The 23780-nt window shown below is 38.1% G+C and overlaps 1 protein-coding gene across 3 annotated transcripts in view; it reads right to left on the bottom strand.

Annotated features, from left to right (window-relative positions):
- Positions 1-706: 706 nt before the first annotated feature.
- LOC146463823 (venom factor-like) overlaps positions 707-23780 on the bottom strand; it is a 45568-nt gene continuing 22494 nt past the window's right edge. For all 3 annotated transcript variants that reach the window (XM_085084029.1, XM_085084030.1, XM_085084031.1), the window contains 24 exons: positions 23555-23609; positions 23019-23066; positions 22057-22197; positions 21473-21605; positions 20767-20995; positions 19616-19861; positions 18863-18914; positions 17990-18058; positions 17258-17353; positions 16391-16582; positions 15207-15285; positions 14950-15112; positions 14254-14328; positions 13538-13706; positions 12899-13065; positions 11988-12146; positions 11491-11556; positions 9252-9535; positions 8029-8119; positions 7494-7568; positions 6021-6126; positions 5818-5907; positions 5262-5339; positions 707-2189 (listed from right to left, as the gene is read on the bottom strand). In XM_085084029.1, coding sequence (XP_084940155.1) covers positions 1864-2189; positions 5262-5339; positions 5818-5907; positions 6021-6126; positions 7494-7568; positions 8029-8119; positions 9252-9535; positions 11491-11556; positions 11988-12146; positions 12899-13065; positions 13538-13706; positions 14254-14328; positions 14950-15112; positions 15207-15285; positions 16391-16582; positions 17258-17353; positions 17990-18058; positions 18863-18914; positions 19616-19861; positions 20767-20995; positions 21473-21605; positions 22057-22197; positions 23019-23066; positions 23555-23609 — 3189 coding nt within the window. In that variant the 3' untranslated portion in view covers positions 707-1863. The remainder of the gene's footprint in view (positions 2190-5261; positions 5340-5817; positions 5908-6020; positions 6127-7493; positions 7569-8028; positions 8120-9251; positions 9536-11490; positions 11557-11987; positions 12147-12898; positions 13066-13537; positions 13707-14253; positions 14329-14949; positions 15113-15206; positions 15286-16390; positions 16583-17257; positions 17354-17989; positions 18059-18862; positions 18915-19615; positions 19862-20766; positions 20996-21472; positions 21606-22056; positions 22198-23018; positions 23067-23554; positions 23610-23780) is intronic.

Genomic DNA, 23780 nt, shown 5'->3' with positions numbered 1-23780 from the left:
GCTACGAGGGGGGGAGACACCGCCTTAGACAACAAAGATCTGCTGGCGAGAAACAGTAAACAAATCCCACAGAACAATAAAAAGTAGATTATTTTAATGTTGGGAATTACTGGGAAAGCGAAAGGATGGACTCCTTCAAAGTTCTGCTGATCTGTTTTCCCAACTACCCTAGGCCGAAGCGCTACATACCGTTTGTGATTTGGCTCAGCAAATTCGTGAACGAAGTCCTCAAGAAAGGTAGTTTGTTGTATGTAGGTGTGTGGTGAGGGAAACAAATTTCCCTAGGGGATTATCAGCTCTACTATTCCCATGGGGGAGTCTAAGAATATCAGCCCCGCTCTCCCTAGGCTCGATTTCCGCCGTCTCCCGGGTCCGGTTTATAAGTGCGGACTCATTTTCTCGAACGGCGGCGGGTAATCGAGCCTACGGTCTCCCCTGTCACAATCAAAGCCGCCCCTAGCTTTTCAGACAGTTGCTAAACCCCACTAATAGGCTCCCTTCGATATATCACAATTCAACTTGATAGCGAGGTCCAGAGGGCACAAACAACAGAAATGAATAAACATGATTATTCAATTTCCTTTGTTTTGTTTTCCTTTGTGTCCTCTTGGCCTCATTTTCAAGCTGAATTTTGATATATCGAAAGGAGCCTATTAGTGGGGTTTATGCGATATAATAAGCCTGGAAGAAGAAAGGAATATGAGCTATGTGAAAAATAACCTAATTTATGCTGCGCCATCGAGTGGTTACACCCACTCAGCTAATCTGCGTCTAGTATTTTAATGCAAAAGCCTCTTTGTTACAGCAGTACAGGGACGAAGGTTAAAAAGGCCGTTATTTTTTGTTTTCCTGTGGGGGAAGTTTGCTTCAACAAAATTCGCTTATTTTTATGCATCATTGCTACGTTAAGTAGTTTTTAATGTGAAATGTTTAGTGTGAAAAAGTGAAATGTGATGTTAATTATCACAGCAATAACCTTTTTAAAAGGTTTCGATTTGGAGCGACTACAATAGTTGTAATGAAAGACAACCAAGACTTTTTTGATGGTACAAACTAGTCTTGTCTATTAGACTTTCTTCAGTCCTTCGCTTAAGTCCTCTTTTTCACGACTAGTAAGCAAGTCCATGTGTTTTCACGCTGATTGCCCGCATAAAAATTGTGCTTAAAATAATAAACCCTGTAATCTTAAAAACTTCAAGATAGGTCATGCTTTGTTCGCCTAAATGTTTTAGCAGATGAAGGCGAGTTGACCTTCTTGTACTACCTACTGGGTGAAACCTTAGCATTCGTAACGTTAACTTTACACAGTCTGTGGGTTCAACTGTTTCTAGGCTTAATGTAGGACACATCCTTGCCCAAATTTCAGTTCAAAAAGAGAAAATACGTTTTTTTTTTATTTCCAACTAAAAATGACAGTATGCAAACTTTGACCACGTCGACCGTGACCACTTGGCCTTTGTATTTTTGTTTACAGTCTGAAAATCGAATTACAGCAGTAGAGAAACTATCGATCCAAACAAAATTTTAGGTCACTTGTCTATACATAAAGTAAAGCTAGAGTAAAAGCTGTTTTTACTTAACAATGGTATTTCTTATGACAACGGCGTAATGTCACTGTTCGTGATGATCTGGTCATTGTAAGTAAGGAAACCTGTTTGACTTCAACGACACAAGACTCTCGTAAAAGCTAAATTAAATCAATATGAACTATTTGAAGTGAGGGATTGTAATTTTAACCTTTTTACTTTTATTGAATGGGATATAGCTGCACTGTTTTACTGCCTGGAACAAAGATTTTTACCCCTAATATTTCGTCGCTAATGCAGGTTCAAAGATTCGAAGATCTTTTTCACTTTGTACGATCTAAATGGTGCACCTAGGGTCAATGCCAACTCGGGCACGAAGGTCATTCAAATTATAGCTCTTCCGCTTCTTCACCCAGGGAATGACAAAAGACTTCTCATCGAACACAAAGAATGACCCCTCTTCGTGTCCCATAATAAGATACTCTTTTCTTTCTTCCAGCTCTGGACATTCGCAGCCGGATCGCTTCTTAAATTCCATGAAATCTCCTTCTCTCAAGTCGGTTTTTCGTTTCTTGATTATCTGTTTTAGTTTTATTTCATAGGTGACCCAGGATTGTCTCCTAAAATCACGTTCATCGAGCAGGATTACTTCCCCTATAACAGCTGAAAAAGAAGAGACAATGTTCATTCACTTTCGATAAAGTGCAATTACTTAAACTAACGGTGTACATCCATTCTGTTATAGGATCACTGAGCACTACCAGCTTCCAAAGATAGATAGCAACTGGAATTTTAATGCATTTACTATGGAAGTCCATATTGCCAACGAAAAAATTGCAAAAGTCAGTAAGAGCTAGGTTCTCGTTCCTTACCGTCCTTGCAAAGGATGATTAAAAATAGAGCAATTTTTTTGTGACATGCAAACACCAGAGTTGCTTGCTTGTGTCACAGACTGAATAAAAATACATCTATCATTTATTCACCTACAAAGTAAAAATTAAATTTCGCTTATTTGAAAGGCCTTTCAAAATGATGAATAATGGCGTGTTATTTTCTGGAATATCTTTTCTCCTTGCAGAGATATTCAAGTGTTTTTTTTTTTTCAAAACCTGATGACGCCCCATATCGTCAAAGTCCAAAAATAAATCACAATATAAAGAATATCTCTGGAAATATTGGAATGATGCTGCTCAAACTTGGCACCAGTAACGTACCTCAGGTAAGACACAAAATGACACCCGCTGTGTGGTTGCCATGGCAACCATTTTAACTTTTGGGTCTAATACATTTTCATGCTTGATTGACGTTCTCGGTTTTTGTCTTAATCAGACATCGTTTACTCTCAATGATCTGGCGAGGACACGTAGTACAATATTTTTGCATTATTGGCCAAGCGTGAGGTCAAGATGGCTGGATATTGGCCAAGTTCTTTTTTTTTTTTTTTGCGTTTTTATGGACCGAGACGAAGTCGAGGTCCATATAAACGCAAAAAAAAGAACGAGGGCAATATCCAGCCATCTTGACCGAACAATCTTGGTCAATAAAGGATTTATTATATGGCTTTATCTTCAAGTTAAAAGTACAAAAACAAAACAAAACAGAACATGAAAGTGTTCTGCTCTGAAAGAAAGTTTCCATAACCGGCCGAGTATAAGATTTATTTTCAGTGTATTTTTGGAGTAGCATGTAATTATGGAAAACAAGGAATCCTAAATTATCTTAAGGCTCTAACGTTATAATGGCTTAAAGGGAGTATACAATTGCGAAAAGTAAGAACAGTTTAGATTTTCGCAAGTGCGGGAAGATTTTAATAGAATCCGGCAAACTCGCCATTTTCAGTCGAAAGCGCAGTGGCGTAAATAATAAACATTTTTACACAGTTTTCGGCCTCCAATCAATAATTCTTGAATGAAACAAACTATTTTGAAATTATATGCAAACATAAGCCGTAAAATAGAGCGGGTAAATGAGAAAACTGGGCCAAACTTTGATAAGATTTTGTTGTTTACAACAAGCCAGACGCTGCTAAATTAAAAAAAGTGAGCTTCTTCGGCTAACTCGAGAAAAACACTTTTCTGAACTGCTCTAAACACTTAACGCAACTTTCACTACGCTATAATTTAAATACATTCATTCCAAACCTACAGAACTCATCAATTTAGTACTCGACTTAAAACAATAAGTTTTACAAAATCAATCTATCTATACACAAAGCAACTCACCGATTCAACTCACATTCATTGTAGCTGAAACAAAATTTTCACCACACCAGGGTGATTCCATTCTCTTTCCTTTCCCTATTTGGTAAATGTTGAGAGTTTACCGAACATTTTAGTGAGTATTTTCTCCCAGAACAACGAGAAAATCGAAGAAAAGATTGCATTGTAGCTCGGGATCAACCTTTCGATGCCAAGCGGACGGGCAACGGGTAATCCCGAGCGGGCAAAATAGCTCTATCTTGCCCGCTCAGGTAGCCAATCACAGCACAGGATTTGACTCATCTTGCCCGCTCGCGGAGCTAGCCATATAATAAGGGTACTTCGTGCATTCGAAGTAGGACTGTCTGCTTCTCCTTATCTGGTCGAAAATGGAGTTATTTGGTCATAGCAGAAAGGGACTGGGGCCGTGGCAGCATCAAAATTTGTGCTATTTTGTCTTACCTGCAGGAGTTCATTATTAGTGCCAAGTTTGAATGGGATAAATCCAACCTTTTCAGATACTAATTACTGTTTTGTGATTTATCGTCATTGTGAGACGGTTTGTGACGTCATCAATTTTTAAACACAATATTGAATATCTTTGGAATGAGAGAAGATATTAAAAAACAGAAAACGACATTCTTCTTCTCTTTGAAAGGCCTTTCAAATAGGCTTAAATTCCTATTCACTTCATTTGTGCTTTAAAATATACCACTACTCCGTGTGATGTAAAAGGACCACCAGGGCCGTAACAGATCTCTGGCAGTGGCTAATCCTGGTGTCTATGTCAAATTCACATTCACACTAATTAGGGGGCATTCATAAATAATTTCTTCATTAATTGTAAACTGTGCCACAAGCAATCTGGCAAAGTCCCCCACACATTGTTGTAAATTATTCCTGTAAAGCCACGAGGGGAGTGGATAATAAGATATTTGATATTTGACGTATTTGACACCACATTTATTCTTTTGCGCATACAGCTATTTCAATTAACGTTGTCGGATTAAATTCAAGCTAAAAGACAAGACCGCAATGTTTTGTGGGATTATTTTTTATGAACAATTTCATCAAAATCATCCCTGCACGTGCAGGTCATTGTACTGCTAATTACAACCTATTGTTTTCTCCAGGCATGACTGATTTTGATGAATTTATTCATAAAAATCCCACGTAAACTTTCGGTCTTGTCTTTTAGCTTCATGCTTTGAACCGACAACGTTGATTGAAATAGCTGTATACAACACACTGACATAAAAATCCAGCAGTATGTAGGATCTTAGTCAAATGAACCTAGTTTTTAAAAAGGGCCTTAGCTCCCTCGATTCTCCAGTAGCTCAGTGATGGAGCATCCGAACTAGTAATCGGAAGGTCTTAGGTTCGACTCCTGTTGGGAGAACTCGGATTTTCTTTTTACGAGTTTGCCTGTGTCACTGCCTGAATAAAAATATATCTATCCATTGATTACCATTTAGTAAAATATTCGTAATAGACACTGCAGGCAATTTAATCGCAAAGTTAAACGGAATCTTCTCACCGTAATCAAATTCGTGGCATACTTTCTGTACCAGCTCGTGTAACTTGAATGATCGCTCAACACAGGAAGAACAGTCGTCTAAATAGAAATAAAGATAAACATCCTGTTGTTGAATTGTACAATCTGTACCTGTAAATCACACGGGTGAAGTCAATGTCTTTCTCTATCCACTTTCTTCTACGACTTCATGTTTTTTTCTTATGATCTAAGCCGCAAGCTGATCAGAATCACGTGGCGGTCCTCACCCCTGATTCAGTAACTCAGTTGATAGGACGCAAATCTGTACACCCTGTGGTCGGGGCTTCAAGACTCCTGGACAGACAACCATCTTAGGGGAGTAAACTTATAACTAAAAAAATTCAGTTCGCTAGTCGGGCTTAGCTACTTCCCTCTGTTCCGATGAACGCTTCATCAATGGTTGGTCCATTCTCAGCATAAAAGCACATTTGAAAATTGCTTTATATGAAAAACCGTAGAAATTTTTACAACAATACAAAAGATAAAAAAACTGCCATGCATAATACCTTAAAACTAAAGTCACTGAGATTTTAGATACCTTGTGAGCATTTGCAATAACCTTCTTCGCATATCCCTACCAGTAGCGCGCTTCTTGGATCTGGTGAATAGAACTTTGTACAGGAATCATCTGTTGAGAGAAACAAACACGCAGAAAAAAAAAAAAAAAAAAGATTTGCTAACGACAAAAAGGTCAAATGTACTTAAAATATCCCGGTTAAATAATAACAAAAAAAGCCTTACCTGGTTTGTAATAGTCGTATACCTTGACTGGAACTGGCTGAACCGTTCCGACGTCATAGATACGGTTCACCGTGAATTTGGCACAGAATTCTTTAGTGCTTGAGATCTATACATAAACAAAACAAAGATGTATTCAAAACTGTGGTGAAGTCAACTGTGCTATAGTAAGTATCATTTATTGGTGTCCTTCTTTACAAAGTTAATCTTAGAACCAAGTCTCCAGGACGGACGATAGAACGCTTTTTTATTTAGTGTTGAAAGTAATTCGCTCCTGGTTTTACTTTACCATACGCTGTGACTGATTAGCAAAAATCGCGCCACATTCACAACGAGAAAAACAAAACAAAGGAAAAAAAAAACAAAACAACAAAAAAGTAAACAAAGCAAGATTGGTAGCATGCGTTTTTCGCACTTGGCACCGATTACATGTATTTGCTTCGAATTTTGATTGGTTCATTGCGCTTTTTTTACGTTTGCTGTGATTAGCCAGAACAATAACTGTGGTTTTGGTTTTACGACACTCAACTGAAAACCAATCCAAACGGCATGGGATCTCGTAGTACAAATTAGAACGTATGTAATAACAATTTTTCTAATTTCCAGAAATGAAGCACAGCAATTTCCATGGAATCGGAAGACGTAATTTTGGATGTAAAAATAAGACACTGGAGGGCAATTCAAGCATCTCGTTAGATCTTCCTCAAGTGCCGTGGGCCTTGAAAGTTTGACATCCTAACTGTTCACATGTTGAACGTGACTCTCTTCAGGTGGGTTATTAGTTACTGAACTGATGTATTATGGCATAAATTCATAAATCACGAGGTCATCTTTACACAATTGCTTAATTCTAGAAAGTTCTGTTGTTAAAATCGGGAATGAGTTAAGTGAACTTAAATTGTAAATTCAGTAGCTTGACTGAATGTATGACCACGGGCTACAGGAGAAATGCTGTTCGACTAAATTAAGTATAACTTCTCTAAAACAAAGTCAAATTAAACTCACAATGAAGTAGTATTGATTCTTTTCTCGTCGTTTCTACCCCTACATTTAGTTAACAAACCGTCCTTTGACGAAAGTCTTCGTGCGAGACAACCTTGGCCTTGCATCTAGCAAGGGTTGGAAGGAGTTTTTGTCCTTACCAGCTGCGGAAAAATTTGAAAAACAATGTCTATTGTCTTTTCGGCCCTGTGATTGGCCAGCAGCTCAAATATCATATTGGTTAAACTGTTTCTTCTCACCTAGGGGGGTTAGCTGCCGCGCCTCGGCTTCGAAGTAAACGCCTCATTACCAAGACATTGGAAATACTCGCGCGAAGATTTTTGTGAAAGGACTGTTTGTATACGAAATGTATGGGGTATAAGCTACAAGAAAAGATACAACACTACTTCGCTATGAGGTTATTTTGACTTTATTTGAGGGAAATTAAACTTAATTTAGTCGGAATGCATTTTTCCATATAGCCCATGGTATTACCTCACTGACATAGAGTATAACCGATCTATCAGAAACTTCAAACCGATCTACGGTTGGCCGGACGTTTTCCATGAGCTGCAACATTTAAAAAAATGAAATATCATCACAAACTGACAGTTTTGCTAGCTATAAATCTATCCAGGATTCGCTAGGTTTTTTTTGGTTGCATTTAATTCAAATAAAACGCATGGAGGTATTTTTTCATTCAGTTTCCGTCACCCATACTTGAGAAAAGAAAATCCGAGTTCTCCCAACAGAAGTTGATTCAATGATCTTCCGATTACTAGCTCGGATGATCTACGTACCCCTGCGGCTCAGTGATAGAGCATCCGAACTTGTAATCGGAAGATCGTACGTTCTGCTCCCGCTGGGAGAACTTGAATTTTCTTTTTTTGAGTATGCCGGTGTGACTGACTGAAAGAAAATACCTCTTTCCTTTATCCACCAGGCTTAAAACATAACATCATATTTCTTTCACAGTGAACGTATAGTTGAAAGTGTAGCGGACTACATAAAAGACAGTTAAATTATTTACCTCAATCAACGAATCCTTGTCGGGAGTAAATCCAGAGAACACGCCAATATCCATTATAGTCATGCCAGTGCGGGAACCATTCTTCAGATACCTGCGAGTTGATTTGTACATGTTTACCCGCGTCTAGCGCGTTCTTAAGTATCGTTTTATCAGTTTTGCGTTCACTATAAAAGCTGTCGGTCCGGGGATAACCTTAACGCAAGAGCGGAGCTGATCATATACTATTATATTAAATTGATGAACATAAGTGAGATTTATATAGATAATACCTTGTTTGAAGGATTTCTTGATGCATTAATGATGAGATGAAAAGTTTTCCTGTCAACATTTCACTGACTTCAAAAAAAAATTTTGTTACCTCCCATTTGCTAAATCCATTTCAAAACTTTAAACCACTACTGTGCTGAATTTCACTCCCCTCACTAGTCTTCATGTCTTCATGACTTCAACTTACATCTTGTGTCTGTTTGAGAGTTGTAACGCAATTTACACTCTCGGTCAACAGAAGCCGAGAGCAGACATTTGTAATGTGCGACCTCTGCGTTTCCGTTCCATTAAGCAATGACCCTTCGCTGTTGTTTCCTAAAATCGCCTTGTCTGGCGGTTTGTTTTCATGCGTTCATTGTGGCCATACTAGATCAAGGGTTAATCAAATGTTGTGCCACGCAGCATTTGTCATACAACTGAGAAATCAAAGAATTAAGTGTGCTATGCAAATTAAAGTGCTGAATGGAAACCACTTAATTTCTCACTAAGCATTGTCCTAGTGAGGAAATGGGGTTTACACGGGGTACAGAAATTGACCTCGGTGGGATTGGAATCCACTACCCGCAGATTTGGATCACAGTGCTCTACCGACTGAGATACAAGACCCGCAGGCGGGAGCAGGTCAGTTGTGGGTGATTAGATTAAGAAACTGTACTTAATAGTCAAGTAAACACTCATTGCATATAATATAAAGTTGCTGTACAATTGTTCTTTGTTGTATCTGTCTGCGATATTACTTTCTGTGTATGACGTGCAGTGTCCATGGTTAGCACTACGCGCAGTGTTAAACGTTCGAACGGTTATTTTTTTAGATCAAACTTTACATGTTGACAAGGCCCATAATACAGAAACTCAGTATTACCACGGGCTATTGTAGGAAAGAGTGAGATACCTACCACAGTAGGTATGTATCAGATCGCATGACCGAAAAGAGTAAAACCAAAACAATTTCTCACCTTGCACATATTTTGAGCTGTAACGCATCTGGACTCTCAGCCGCTGTGTTTGGCTTTTTATGCTTTTTATTCTTCCTTTTCTTTTGGCAGGACTTCCTCCTGGGATTTCTCCGACATTTCCTGGCTTTTCTTTGGCGCTCGTCATCATCTCTCTTCTCCCTTGAACGCCCCATGATTTGCGTCCCATCTCCATTGTCTTGTTTCCTTTCTTCTCGAAGTACAATTTTTACAACAAAGTGACACGTTTCGTGTTTGGATGATGGAACGTTATGGCGCACTTCAATCTAGGAAAAAAAGAAGTAGAAATTTAGCTCCCCAGAATGAAACAAAATGAAAGCAAAGACGTTAAAATTATTATTATTCCTAGGGGTTCCATATTGGAAGTGAAGTGCTGATCCCATGTAGAAAGATGAAGGGCTTGGACAGTAATTCAAAAACTCATTTATAATTCATAAGCCCATTGACCTATCAAATAGCATGCGTAATGTTTATTTCCAACGTTCACAAAAGCATCATTGTTATGAACTCTCTTGACACACGCTTTTCCAGGAATGTTTTTGAAGCCGTTAAAAAAAACTCGCAGCACGTGTTATATCGGGTCTAAAACCACTCGGCTGCGCCTCGTGGTTTTTAATCCCGATAAAACACTGCTGCTCGTGTTTTAAACATTACTTAATATATTCATTTGGGCTGCTTGTGTCCGGGATGCGAGTGAAACATGAGGATAATACATGGTGCTCGAGATCGTTGGAAAAAGTCAGAGAGTAAATGCCACTGGTGGAAGAACTGAAGTAAACGTAGTGAAAAGACGTTCTTTACTGTGAGTAGGTCTAAAAAGTTAAGTAACGGAAGGGCACTATCTGTATTTTCACCGTACAAAGTAGCAAAGAACATAAGGCGGATAATATGATTTTGCTTGACTTGGATTTTCTTCCAATGGGATACTTAAGCGCTGCCCCAAGCGAGTACAGCATATGATAGATATGGATACATCAAGTTATAATATAATTGTCTGAGTTGCTTACCAGTTCAGCTGTGGAGTACGAACACAGTCGATGAAATCTTGTCACCGACGAGGAGACCTCCTATTGTACTTCAATAACATTATTAGTATGTTTAAAATATAAACACTGTATAAACTCCTCGTTCGATAAATTATAACTATAATTTAGTTTGTTCGTCTTGCTCGGCAATCTGCATCAGGAATAAGTCCATGTCGGAGGGCGCTTTGGAACAAACTGTCTCCTCGTGGGTGAGAAGATTTCATCGACTGTGTTCGTACTCCACAGCTGAACTAGTTGGTACTGATGGAACAACAGCGCTACGAGACTCATGAAAGAACACTGTATTCCTTTTCAGGCATACGAAAAAAATCCGAGTGCTTCTATCACGAGTCGAACCTAAGACCTTCCGATTACCAGTTCGGATGCTCTACCACTGAGCTACATGAGCTACATGTTAAAAATTTTAACATTTGTAAGGCCATTTTTTTTACCGAGTATGCCTGTGTCACTTACTGAATAATAGATCATTCTCATTTATTCTCAAGGCTTAAAATATCCCATCTTTTTATTCCATTGCGAATATGCCACACATGACATTCCAATCCTAGCAGTATGCAGGATGTTTGTCCCATGAACCAAGCTTAATGGCCCTAGCTCCCACGAGTCTCCTGTAGCTCAGTGGTATAGCATCCGAACTAGGAGCAGTCGGATTTCTCTCTTTTTTTTTTTTTTCCGAGTATGCCCGTGTAACTTACTGAATAATACATCATTGTCACTCAGTAATAATCTGGGCTCATTTTTAACAATAAGACCGCCTCCCTTTTAAACCAGAACACTTGGGCGACCTACGTTTAATCGCCAGAATCCATTTACACCAGGATGAAGCGAGCATTTAACTAGGCTTAGGAGACACGAAAACAAGGGGACTCGAGATTTCAATCTTTTAGCCTCGAATGCCATATAAGTGGACACCTACAACCTGTACAAAATCTCCTGCTTTTAACTAATGAGGGCGCAGAAAGGTGGTAACACGCAGACCCTATAAGTAGCTCCCTTAAAAAACATTTTTTATCCATTGGTGGTAAGTATCTGTGAACAATTTTCGATTGTGTTCCATAAAACTAGAAAGGTTTCCAAAGTTCGCTTAATTACAGATATTCCGCCAACTTCATGAAACAAATGGTAGAATTAATGTTGCGATGAGCGATTTAATAAATAAAGATTATTTTTCCTACCTGAAGTTGTCCCACTCCGCTCCCTGTTGAGTCGATGTACATTTGTCCTCCTAGAAGATGCGTAATCTGTATGCAAAAACGAACATTATGTTGAAAAGGACAAAAAATAATCTAGTTTCAGGTGATTTTTTTTCCGATGTTCTCCTCTCCAATTAAGCTAATTCAATCTTCGAAGAAGAAAAGAAAGTTTAGTAGTAGTAGTAGTAGTAGTAGTAGTAGTAGTAGTAGTAGTAGTAGTAGTAGTAGTAGTAGTAGTAGTAGTAGTAGTAGTAGTAGTAGTAGTAGTAGTAGTAGTAAGAACTGATAAAACAAACCCGTTAGATATGTTGAAAACCATTCAATTTGTACAGGCCTGTTTGAGTTAGTCGCGAACAGCAGTCGACCATAGCTAGCCTTTTCGTGGCAACAAATCCGTCTCTTTGATATCTACACAACTCACATTAAACAATAGTGAGCCTTAGGTGACATCTCCTATGTTATAGCAAGAGAAGGTTTACCTCTTCTCGTCTGAGCATAAGGGCGTTGTCCGCATCAACGTGATATCTCCTGTTCCAATTTTCATCCTTTTCGGAAGACACAGACACTCGCAAGTCAAGGTTCGCACCCGCGGTCTTCTCGCTGTATTTTGATAACGCTTGCAACGCGACGCAAGTGTCCTGTTGAAGGCAACGACAGTTTGGAATTGAATGTGAGTGATCTTGGGCTTATTGTATGGTTACACCTTTAAAGACAACTTAAAGGATTTATATTCTGTATTACCGATCATGAAATAGTTTAGTACTAATGTATATATCAAATGTCACCCTTGTCAAAAGCATAGTCGTCGTAAAAAAGATTTCTTCGTCGCAACTTATTAGTAGTATAGGGCAGCGTAGTCGAGTGGTTAGGGCGCCGGATTTGAAATCCGGAGGTCCCGGGCTCAAGTCCCGCTCTAACCGCTAGCTGGAGTTGTTTCTCGGCAGCCCTACGTTCAACCCCTCAGCCGCGCTTGTAAATAGCCAGCTGGTCTGCCTCCTGCCATTCGGCCCCAGTAGCACTTGTGCTAGTGTGAAATATATAAAGTTGAATCTGATTTAGAGATGAACTGCTGATGTTCTCTTCCATAGTTTTGAGTTATTTTGTTGTACATCTTGCATACGCTTTCAAGGGAAATCTTACCCACTGGTACAGTATTTAGTATTTAGTATTCTTTGAAACAAACTGTCTTGTCTTTTAGGTACAAACCCAAATTCTCCAATCACTACACATTTCATTACATTTCAAAGCTCACCAGAAACAAAACGATACAATTTCTACAATTTCAAAAGAGGACCTGTAATCAGATGGATTCATGATAACAAATAATACGTTTTGTATGTTATCAATTGCTACGATATTTGAAAAGGTATTTATAAAGTACTGCGTAGACCTGTGTTGAGACAAAGCCACCCTGAGGATCCCTTTGACCTGTAAGCCACGTGACGATCGGCCCCGAAAACTTTAGCCCTCCAAGAGCCATCTGTGCCAGCAATGCATAACTGGTAGTTTCCACGTTCAGGGCTTTGTTTCCAACATCCCAATGACGGGAGGCGTTGTCTGAGATCAAATAAGACTTGAACGTTAAATGCAGTAGTTTTTCTTCTATGCCTCAGTTTGAGGTTGAGAGTAATTTCCACTAAAAATTAAGGCTGCGTAATCGTAGGCGATACTGCATGCATGTCAACTTTAAATGAGTGGAATACATTACAAGAAACTTACAACGTAATTTTTTTTCAAACTTTGAGATATATATTCTAGAAATGAAGGTATCAGAAGAAAAAAACCGGATGAATATATTGATCGTCCATCTATTTGGTCACGTTTTGGGTAATAAAAAAAATAATTGTAAATGGTTTGAACCCAGGAGTCATGTCATAAGTACCGATAAATTGTGATCATCCAGGTGAGTGTAGCCCTAAGAAGGACAGTCACCACAAACGGTCCTTCTCAGGACTACACTCACCCGCGTCATCATAAGTTACGTACTAAAAAAATTCATTGTTATGATAACATTGAGAAAAATGCCTACCCCTGTCGTAGATCTGCCTCTGAAGAAGTTTTTTGTTTGCTGAGGAGCTCTTACTGCTGCCAGCCAGAGCTAAAGCGTACGTGGACAGCGCTAGGACGTTCACTTTCTGTATGCTGTCTAACTCTGTTTCCATAAATGCTACTGCATTCTGAATCCTTTGACTTTTATTCTAGTCATAAGTAGATTAATTAAGTCAGTCCATCAAGCCCATTTTTCTAGTTTCCAGCACTTCCCTTCAGTTAATTATAATTTGATCGATCATTGCTACCACTCTTTATCAGTGTACAAAAAAAATAATAATATCAAACGAATGTCAGTTAACACTGGTAAACAAGTTATCGTCATTTTTTTCGCCTAGATAGGTTACCACAGCAACGATATAAGCCCTAATTTTAGCTTTAGATGGATATGACAAAAAACGAGCTGATATTAGTGGCCCTTATTTTTTACTCTCGAATTATAATCAGCATGTCAAGACGCAACTTTTTGCAAAGTTTAAAAAGATTTTAAGGGAGGGTTTTAGATCAACCTTTAGTCTTCCATGTCTGTTGTATTTTAGTCACTTTCCACTTTCAAATTTTAAATCATTGTAGTCGCCGGCCATGTAGGTGGACTGCTAACTGGTTCAGACATCAATGCTAGAAGCACTTGACCACCACAACTTAAACCACTGCTAATCAAATATGCTAAACGTGAACAAGATAACTTCTACTTGCCTGACCATTACATCCACACTCAAAGAGAGACACTAAAACAAAAGCCGTCATTGCGACCTCACCATGTATACCACCCTACACAGAAACAATATCACATTAAACTAATAATATTATTAGTATTGTAAGTATAGCATGTACACAGTTAGTACAGTAAGTATTTTAAGCAGTGCGTAGTACTGCAAATATTGTATTGTGTGTCTAATTTTAAAAATTTTAAAATATATATATATATCACATTAAACAAAGTGTGTACTTTTGACTATGGTACTCTTGCCCTGAATGAAGGAGGCTCTTGAGACACTTAAATTAAAATCGTATTACGCAAACGTTTACCCCACCCCTCAACGCATTTCCCCTTGTAGCTTGTGTGTTGATTGGGATAAATTCATAACTTTATGGGGAAGACATCGAGAAAGGTAGAAACAAAGAGACACACACGTACACATGAATGCATGAAAAAGAACATTTAAGAGTCAAAAGCTCTTGACCATCCTTGAAACTTGGAGCTGAGGATATTATTCAGGGTATCTAGTGGCTCTACGGGGTTTGTCCCAAACTGGATATCATGATGATTTCTCTCCACTTCTTATTAGGGGCAGAAATTACACCAGTGTAAGCCACGTATCAAACAATTGAATAAAGCAAACTAGTAAGTAAAAACGAAAGAGTCTGTTTATGCGTAAACAAGTGACTCACCATCATCGATTTATGGATGATATCCTTGAGTTCAGGAAATGCCCCATCCTGACGTTGATTTTCAAGAATCCAACTTACGGAGTCACACACAAGAGAATCGTCAATTTCAATCCCATCGAAGTTTTGCGCCGCACAAAACACCCTCGCGGCAAACGCAGTCAACCTGAAATGTTTTTGGTTAAAAGCACGACAGTTATTCAAAGCTCAGCGTTATTAAGAAGCGTAAAAAAAGCTAAAAGGTTTCATCTTAGACGAACCACGTGCTTCCAGGACGGGATTCTCCAAACGCGCTAAATGATTTGTCGGATCTACGGTAGTTCAGAGCCCGTTGATAACCTGTATGATATAAAAATATTTCGATTAGTTGGTTCGCACTTTCCAGTCGATTGGTACATCATAGATCAATTGGTACATCATAACTGACTTGACCGATGATAAAAATTCAAAATATGTAACCTTCACAACCAAAAACATCAGGACTTATCTGATTGATGCACTCAAGTCACTATGAAAATGATACTCATGCACTTTCAACTAGCTTATGTTGAATCTTATTTAACTTGAATTTGAAGGTGATTTCACTTGAGGAGCAGTCTTCCAATATTTATTTGAAAGTCTGTGGCCTAAGCCAATGATCTAGTCTTATTTCAGGAAAAGACTATTGTTTAGAAAAAATACCTGGAATACATCTTAACTTAGGAGTGCCTCATTAATCTGGCCCGTGGTCCATAGCGCTGGCCACTTCCTTCCAACGTTAGAGAGATCAAGAATCGCGACTACGGCAAACATGATATTCGCGTTTATGATTAGTGCACAGATGAGAGTAGTGCAAAATAATTCTGACCTTTGATGCTACCGCAAAAGCACTTAATTTTACTGAGAAACTGAAAACAGCGAACGGCAAATATAAGGTAAACATGGTCACGTGGTCATTTCTGCCGTTTGCCGTAATCCTAAATCTCTCTTATAATTGTCCCGTTCTGTCCAGGTACGTACATAAATGCATGGGTACAGCAGGAGCGTCAAGGACACCTAAGGGGCAACCCAGTGACGAACTAAAATTTCATATACGGCTACTAAGGAAAAGGTGTCAATCAGGGGCCGATTGTTCGAAAGCTGATTAAAGCTAATCCACAATTTAAAGTTAACCGAGGTTTTCATCTCGCTCGTTAAAACTGTTTTCAAGGATTAATTTTAAGCTAATGCTAAAGAAAAGTCTAAATCAAAATTGAGGGACTAAAATCTTTTTGACAAACCTTTATTGATTAGTAATTAGGCTTGAATCAGAGTTCGCGCTAAGCCAGGATTACCTTAATCGGCCTTTGAACAACTGGGCCCAGGCGTACATGTGGTTCGCCTGATGTAGAATGTAGAAGATTTTTTACACTACTGGCAAACGTATTTGACAATCGGTGCACAAAGAAGGTCAAGGAGAACTCACCTGACTGAATCAACGCGTAGGCACGTGACTCTATGTCAGCAGTTACCTGGCCGGTTTTTAACAGATACTGCAACACGTACACATTAGGAGCTAAGAACATCATTGTCTGTTCACCGCAACCCATCGGCATGCGCAGAAGGTTTTCCAAACCACCGGATATTAAAGTTGTGACCGCCGGGCCAATTAGGTTTCCTAAGGGACATACAAAAAATATTGTGTGATGTGATGTGTATCTGGTTTTTTGTCGTACTCTTTGGTTGAGAGAGTGGAGATTTTAAAACGTTAAGTCGACATCATTGTGGAAAATAAAGGAAAATAAAATGCAACCTCGTGCGGAACTTAATAATGATGGTACATATTCTTGCTATTTCAAATAAGAATTTGCAGTTTAATTAAAGGAGAGGTGGCTAAAATGAACTAAAACTTTGAGTCGCCTTATGATTTTGGGTACTTGAGAATAAAGGTTAAAGACAAAATTCAGTAGTCATAAAAAATAAAGTAAAAAAAGATGCACTTAATTGTAAGCCGTCAAACGTCACCGAACATCCATACATACTAGGCAATGGAAAAGCTAAAAACATTTCGCCATGTATATTACTATTATTGAACAAAGCATATTTGCGTGATCTTTATGAATGTATAAACTCAGTCTGAGTACTCTTCTGAACTTGATAAAGGTCAGCAGGTTCCCTTTCAGTATAAACACACTGAAGAGCTGTGTATTTTCAGAAATTCACGCTAATAAGAAGCGAGTTCTTTATGATAACCATCACCAATTGCCCGTTAGCCCTAACACTGACTTAAACCAAATAATTATGAATTACTGATTTCTGGACATATAAGCCGGAGCTGTAAACAGAGTCATACCTGTGAGTGATATGAAAGCCTTTAATGATCCCGGTATTGCCCGAGAGGGGACTTTAAGAAGAACACTATCAATCTGTTTATCGTTGTGGACAACTCCTGGTAAATAATTACAGGTAAAGCGATAGACATCACTCCAACAATTAAATAATAATAATAATAATAATAATAATAATAATAATAATAATAATAAGGATTTTATGGATGATAAATAGTTTTAGCATTTAATTACTAGGATTTTTATGAGGTTAATTGTTAACCTCATATGAGGTTATGAGGTTAATTGTAAACTTGTAATTTGTAATTTGGTCGTTGCATTGATTGGCTACGGCTGGCCGCCCAATCATTGTTTAAGTAATCTGGGCATCCAGAAGATTTTACTGCCACTTTATAATAATAATAATAATAATAATAATAATAATAATAACTTTGGAGCAGGCATGATATGGGGAACAGGGATGGCGCAGTGGTGAGAGCAATCGCCTCCCACCAGTGTGGCTCGCGTTCAATTCCTGGACACGGTGTCATATGCGCGGTTGAGTTTGTTGTTCAGTTGGTCCTCGTCCTTGCTCCAACAGGTTTTTCTCCGAGTAACTCCGGGTTCCCCATCTCCTCTACTGAGGAGAGTGTCTCGAATTAGTGCTCTGCGCTAAAAACATTGACACTTGAATAAAGTGATTTATTTATTTACTTATATTGTAATTAGCAGTATTTTGGTGGCCGATTTGTACTTACGCTCGTGTTCCATTCTTGGCGCGGGAGTGGTTGAGTTAGTAGCGTCTGGTTGCTCGTCTCGTAAAACTCCTAAGAATACGAATATAACCGTTATCACTTAAATAGGTGTCAGTTAACTCGGTATGGCATCAGCGTAATTGTGCAAGAGGTTTCAAATGACACTTTTACGCTAATGACAGATGAAATCAAATTTTCTCTAAAACGCCGCTTCTAGTACACAGGAAACTATTCAGAAATGTACCGAAAAAAAATACCTTCTTGCTCTGGAAACATACTGAATAAAATAATTTCTTAATTTCTTACGGGAAAATATGTCGGTTTGGGATGAAAAAGTGCATGGGTGTGAAAAAGATGAGCCAACATTTTCAAAGTTCTTCCCTTATCTTCTATCTTCTATTTGTACTTATTATTAGAATACATTTAAATGTTTTGTGTCTATAATCATTTATTAATACAAACAACTTATGCAGAACCATCTTCAGACGCAAACAAAAAAATAGTGCGGATATAAAATACCATAGACGGTAATTCAAGATAAAAGTCATAGTTTTTTTTACTAGATTTCAGACCATTGTTCAGCGATCGAAGGTTTGAGTTCCCACAAGCCAATCAATCCTGGCCTAGTAGAACAACAAATTTTTCTTTGCCAGAGTATGCCTATGTCACTGAATGAAAAAATACTTCTATCAGTTATTTACCAGGCTTAAAACATTAAACATCACTTGTCTTAACAAATATCCAGTTTCCAGATTTAGAGCCAATGGCAAGACATCGTCCAACGAAAAACAAAAATAGCAATTTGTTGAACTGGCGATTACTTCAGTTACCGTCCCTTTTCAAATCTTATAATTTACAACAGGTAATTTATCTAACCTTGAGGGTCGAGTACAAATGAGTGCGTGGTCCTTCGTTCAACTCCTTCTGGCTGCAAAAAGCACAGGAAAAGGACAAAAAATCAATACGACGTTCAACCAACACCAGTTCACGCTAGAGAGCGAGAATTCAAAAGTTTACTTTTTGGACTGAAATAGAAACATTTAAACTAATGCTGTCCAACGTTTCGATGATAATACATTCATTATCAAGGCAAAGTGACTGTTCCTTCGTGGTTTGAATATAAATGAGTGAGAACAGACAGCATTCGTTTTAATTTTTCTACTGAAGTTTTGCAATAGAAACAATGGGTCATTAACAATGCCTAACTATGGCAATCTTTTATTGGCTGAATTTCCTTGGTTTGTGCGCTTAACCAAGTAATTGCAGTTGTCCCCCAAAAGCAATAAACAATTGCTGTTCGAGGTTTTTTGAAAACGCTTGGCGCCGGATTTCATCCTGGTGGACTAATTCTCGTCAAACAGATTTAAGAGGGGGACTTTTACGATGGCGTTATTTTACTATAGTTACCAGACTCCTCTTCGTTTTTCCTTAATTATTTAAATTTTGTAATCCCATTGAGGTTTAGATAACAATATCACTTATTTGCAAGAAAAAAAAACTGAAGGATTTGGGTAGGGGCTTTTACGACTCCTTGGATTAATTTACCCCTTTGGTGTTCGATCTAACTAATATATTTTTTCACATTAAGCTCATCCGATAGCAAGAACAACATTGATAATTAAGAATTACCAGAACTAAGATGCTCCGTTGCACTATATCACTTGAAATGGTTTCACTGCTCAGTGGTAGTCCTTCCTCTGAGAGTTGTGCGGCGGCAATAACTTTGATTAACACCTTACCAAGCTTGATTGGTATTATGGGAAATGAGACCGAAGCGGCGTCATTGTTCTTTACACTGAGCAGCATGACCGCTGATTTTTGAGCCGATGGTACGTTAGTACAGAACTCCTTGCTTTCCTCCAACTTGATTTTCACCTTCAAAAGAAATAGTAAAAAATTAAAATTCATGTTTCAGGATTAAGTAACTCGTGAACTTCATTTATTTCCTGGGTGCTTTTCTTCAGCAACATACGTGTTTTGAAATCTTGAAATTTTGGGTAGTGTGAAATATGCCGAGTTAAAGGTCAAAAGTTCATTACGGACGCAACAAAGATACAGACTTGGAATAAAACAACAGCACAATAGACTAAGGGTACATGGAGTGTTATAAGATAGTTATCGGTTCGCTGTTTATCGTAAAATTCGTCGTCTGCGTTAAATTTTTAATTGCCCTGAAATTTTGAAACTTTCAACTTAAAAAGGTGAAAGCTACAATCCTTAACTAGATGTTACTTACATATTTACTGCTGTAAAAAATGTTAAACCATCTATGATAAGATATGCTCAACAGCTTAAAAGCCAACTTATAGCTGGAAAATAAATTTCGATCGTCGCAGGAATACTGAAAACATTTCAAAAGAAGTGGAGCAAAATACTTCATGCAGGCATCATAAAATGCTCGAGTTCTACTTTCTCCTCGGAAAACAAACAATCTTACATTACAAGACATGTAGATTTCTACCGGTTGATTTGGTTTCATTGCCCCAAACACCTTTGGTGCCCCATTTAATTTTTTTTCTGTTTTGCCGCCTCTGTCCGGTACGATTTGATGATATTTGTAAGTCTTGTTGATGGTTTGCATGTGACGTCATGGCAGCCATGTTGGTGTACAGGAACAATAAGATTTTTACGCAAACTATGTGAACAAATTTTCTTTTGTTTTGTACACCAACATGGCGGCAATGCAAACCACCTATAATTGATGATAGATGTATATACATAGTACCTTACAAAAGACGCTTCTCAATCCTTTTTGATACGGTAAAAATAGTAATGCCTACCTTAAGGTCGAGCTCTCCGTAGTTAAACACCGTCGCGATTACGGATATCTGCTCCCCTCGTTGTACAGAATATGGCACACGAAGAGATACAAAGAACTCTTTGAATGTCTGGATATGAAGTGGGCGGGCCACTCCCAGGCCTGTCACATTTGAAATACCAACGGCTTGGACAACCCATGTCGTGATAGTGTCTGGAAGGTTGGCGTACAAATGAAACTTCCCATTGTTACTGAAAGCAACACATGAGAACTTTAAATCTCAATACTACCAGTTTATCAAAGTTTCCAATGAAAATGTTCTCATTTTTCTTGTTTCGGTTTGCAATTTTCGCCTTTTAAGCGAGATATTTTATGTTCATAAGTGCAGTTAAAGCCATTGATAATCGACAGACTATACGAAGCCTCCGCCGGTGAGAAATTTTAAAGGTCCTATTAGCCCATGGTGCTTTTACTGAGAAAAATATTTTATTTATCATTAATTGCTTCCTTATCCTCCTCATGTCTACTGGCAGACAAGGCGGGGTGTGTTGTTTGAAGAAACCATCTTTAAAATCCAGGCAGATACTTATTAAGAGCTAAATGGGCCATTAGCGCTGATAGCACTGATAAATTACTCAGAAGGAAAGAGAAAGAGCAAGGTCCTTATAGCCAAGGCCCAATCGCTTCATTCATAGAATGTTCTATTTCACTGTGATATGTCTGCTCACCCAACAACATCTTCAGCAAAAATCCAAGTTTCAGGGAAATATTTCCTTATTTGGCCCTGACTTATTTGCTCGTCGTCAAAAGTGAGTTCGGATTGGTGAATTTTTCTTGACCGAGTCTGTGTTTCTGTAGGATCTGGTAAAAACAAGATATATAGCTATTAATACTACCATTACCCGGTACCACTTTGTGCGCCTCACTCTTGCCAATGCAGATTTTTTCCCCATCATTGTAACAACATTTTCTCCATACATTTCATTAAACACCTAGTACTTCCACTGGTTTTTGCCTGTGAGGGGTTGGCTGCTTATTAGAGACATAACTTACATTGCTAGTTATAATGAGAATAAAATAACTAATTCTTCATTGGAGGGTGCTTTCAATTACTACACCGTCATTTTCAAATAATCATTTGCAAGAGACTGACAAGCGAGCCGTTCCCCAGCAAACATGCTGCGGTTCTTTAGCTTTCATCTGAATGTCCTGAACAACGTGTTTATATCCAGAGACCCAAACGTTTAATAAATGTGGCAGTCAAACTGCTAATCTAACCTTTGCTTTACTTGAAAATGGCGAGGTTTCCTACCTTTCTCCCCAGTAGCATTAAAACAACACCGGAGAAATTCCTGTTTGCAGCTGTCGCTCGCGTGGGCCATCCAGTATCGGGCACGGATGAAGCAAGGTGCTCTCGTTGGTATAAATCCTTGTTTACAGCATTTCGACAGATCTAAATTGTACATAATTTGTAAGTATTACGAACACTGTAAGTATTGTAACTTTGTAAGTACTATAAGTAGTGCGTAGTACTGTAAATATTGTATTGTGCGTCTTAGGCTAATAAAAATCAAATAATAACAATAATAATAGTAATAATAATAATAATAATAATAATAATAATAATAATAATAATAACAATAATAATAATAATAATAATAATAATTATAATAATAAGAATAATAAGAATAATTTGACATAAATACTACAAATTGTTCACACTACAACCGTCCGCTCTATTAAGACTAATGAATCACTCACATGCGCCCCGATACGTGAAGGATTCCGTTTTTCGAAAATGATGCGGGGGCATTCGTACCTTTACAAGGGCAATCTTGATTGGTCATTCGTGATGTAAAAAATTGGCCATGGTATATTTGTTAATTATACATACCCGTGAAACAGCGACCATTAAATTGTTTCTGGTTTTTCTTGCAAGGCGAAATCTACATTATCTATCAACATTTCTTGGTTGTTTTTAATAACAATTATTCCACGAGCGCACGTTGGATATGAGATGATTATAGCCAACTCCAAAAGTATTTCTGTTGACACCCGCAAATTAAAAAGATGACTTTATATCACCTGGTTTTGTGTCACACTTTCTAAGTGGCAGCCATCTTGGATCTTAGATATTGGATAGCGGACCGAAGTATCCACTATCTTGGATAAAGTAAAGGTAAACGCCCGATTGATGTAAGATTTAAATGTTACAATAAAAATCCGTGATTTTACATTCAGTTTTTTCATTCTATTTTATTGCTACTCCCTTACCTTCACTTGACCTTTTCTTCCTGGTGTTTTTCTGGGGACAAGCAAAGTCTGGAAAAGTATATTTAGAATGGAAGTGACAATTGCATCGCCACACGATGATGGCTTTGATTCAGTAGCTTATTTGTCGACAACGAGTATATATACTGAGCTATGAAGTGTCCATAATTTATCATTGAAATGCTCATCAGTCAGGAACGTTTGAATACCCATCCATAAGAATGGAAGTTTCCTGACTTACGCTTACGGTTACAGCGTACAATCCGAGATTTGCCAATTAACTTAGCTAGAAAAAAATACAAGTAGAAGTTATTTCATTTTCATCTACTCCATGTTCTTCTTCAAGTGAAGGTCATACGCCACACTGCCAACACTGAAACAACATTTCAAAACAACAGAAAAGGTATACTGAAAAAACTTTTAATGAATTTGAGAATCCGCCGAAGCTGAGTTAGTTCGTTAAGTTAGCTGAAATTGTTTTGACGTTTGCACAATCTGTAGAAGTTTACAGCTAATTTAATGGCGAAACAGCAGCTCACCAGAACGTCCTCTACTGGTGATATCTTTGTTTGTAAGCACAACAGTCCCAGCTTTCTGTGAACATAATATTTTCGAATTAGATATCAGAGTTTGACAAGGAAGAGTAGATATTTCCACTTAACGAATCACTATAAAGCTTACAAGGATGAAAAAAATTACGCTAGTAGTTTGCTTATTTTGCTGACAAGGATAAGCCAATCCAAATGTTGTCAGGGACTGGGTGCT

Source organism: Pavona decussata, unplaced genomic scaffold, assembly GCF_977016875.1.
Source record: "Pavona decussata unplaced genomic scaffold, jaPavDecu1.1 SCAFFOLD_174, whole genome shotgun sequence".
NCBI classification, from domain to species: domain Eukaryota; kingdom Metazoa; phylum Cnidaria; class Anthozoa; order Scleractinia; family Agariciidae; genus Pavona; species Pavona decussata.
Note: the sequence above shows the minus strand (reverse complement) of the source record. Positions and strands in the feature narration are given on the sequence as shown.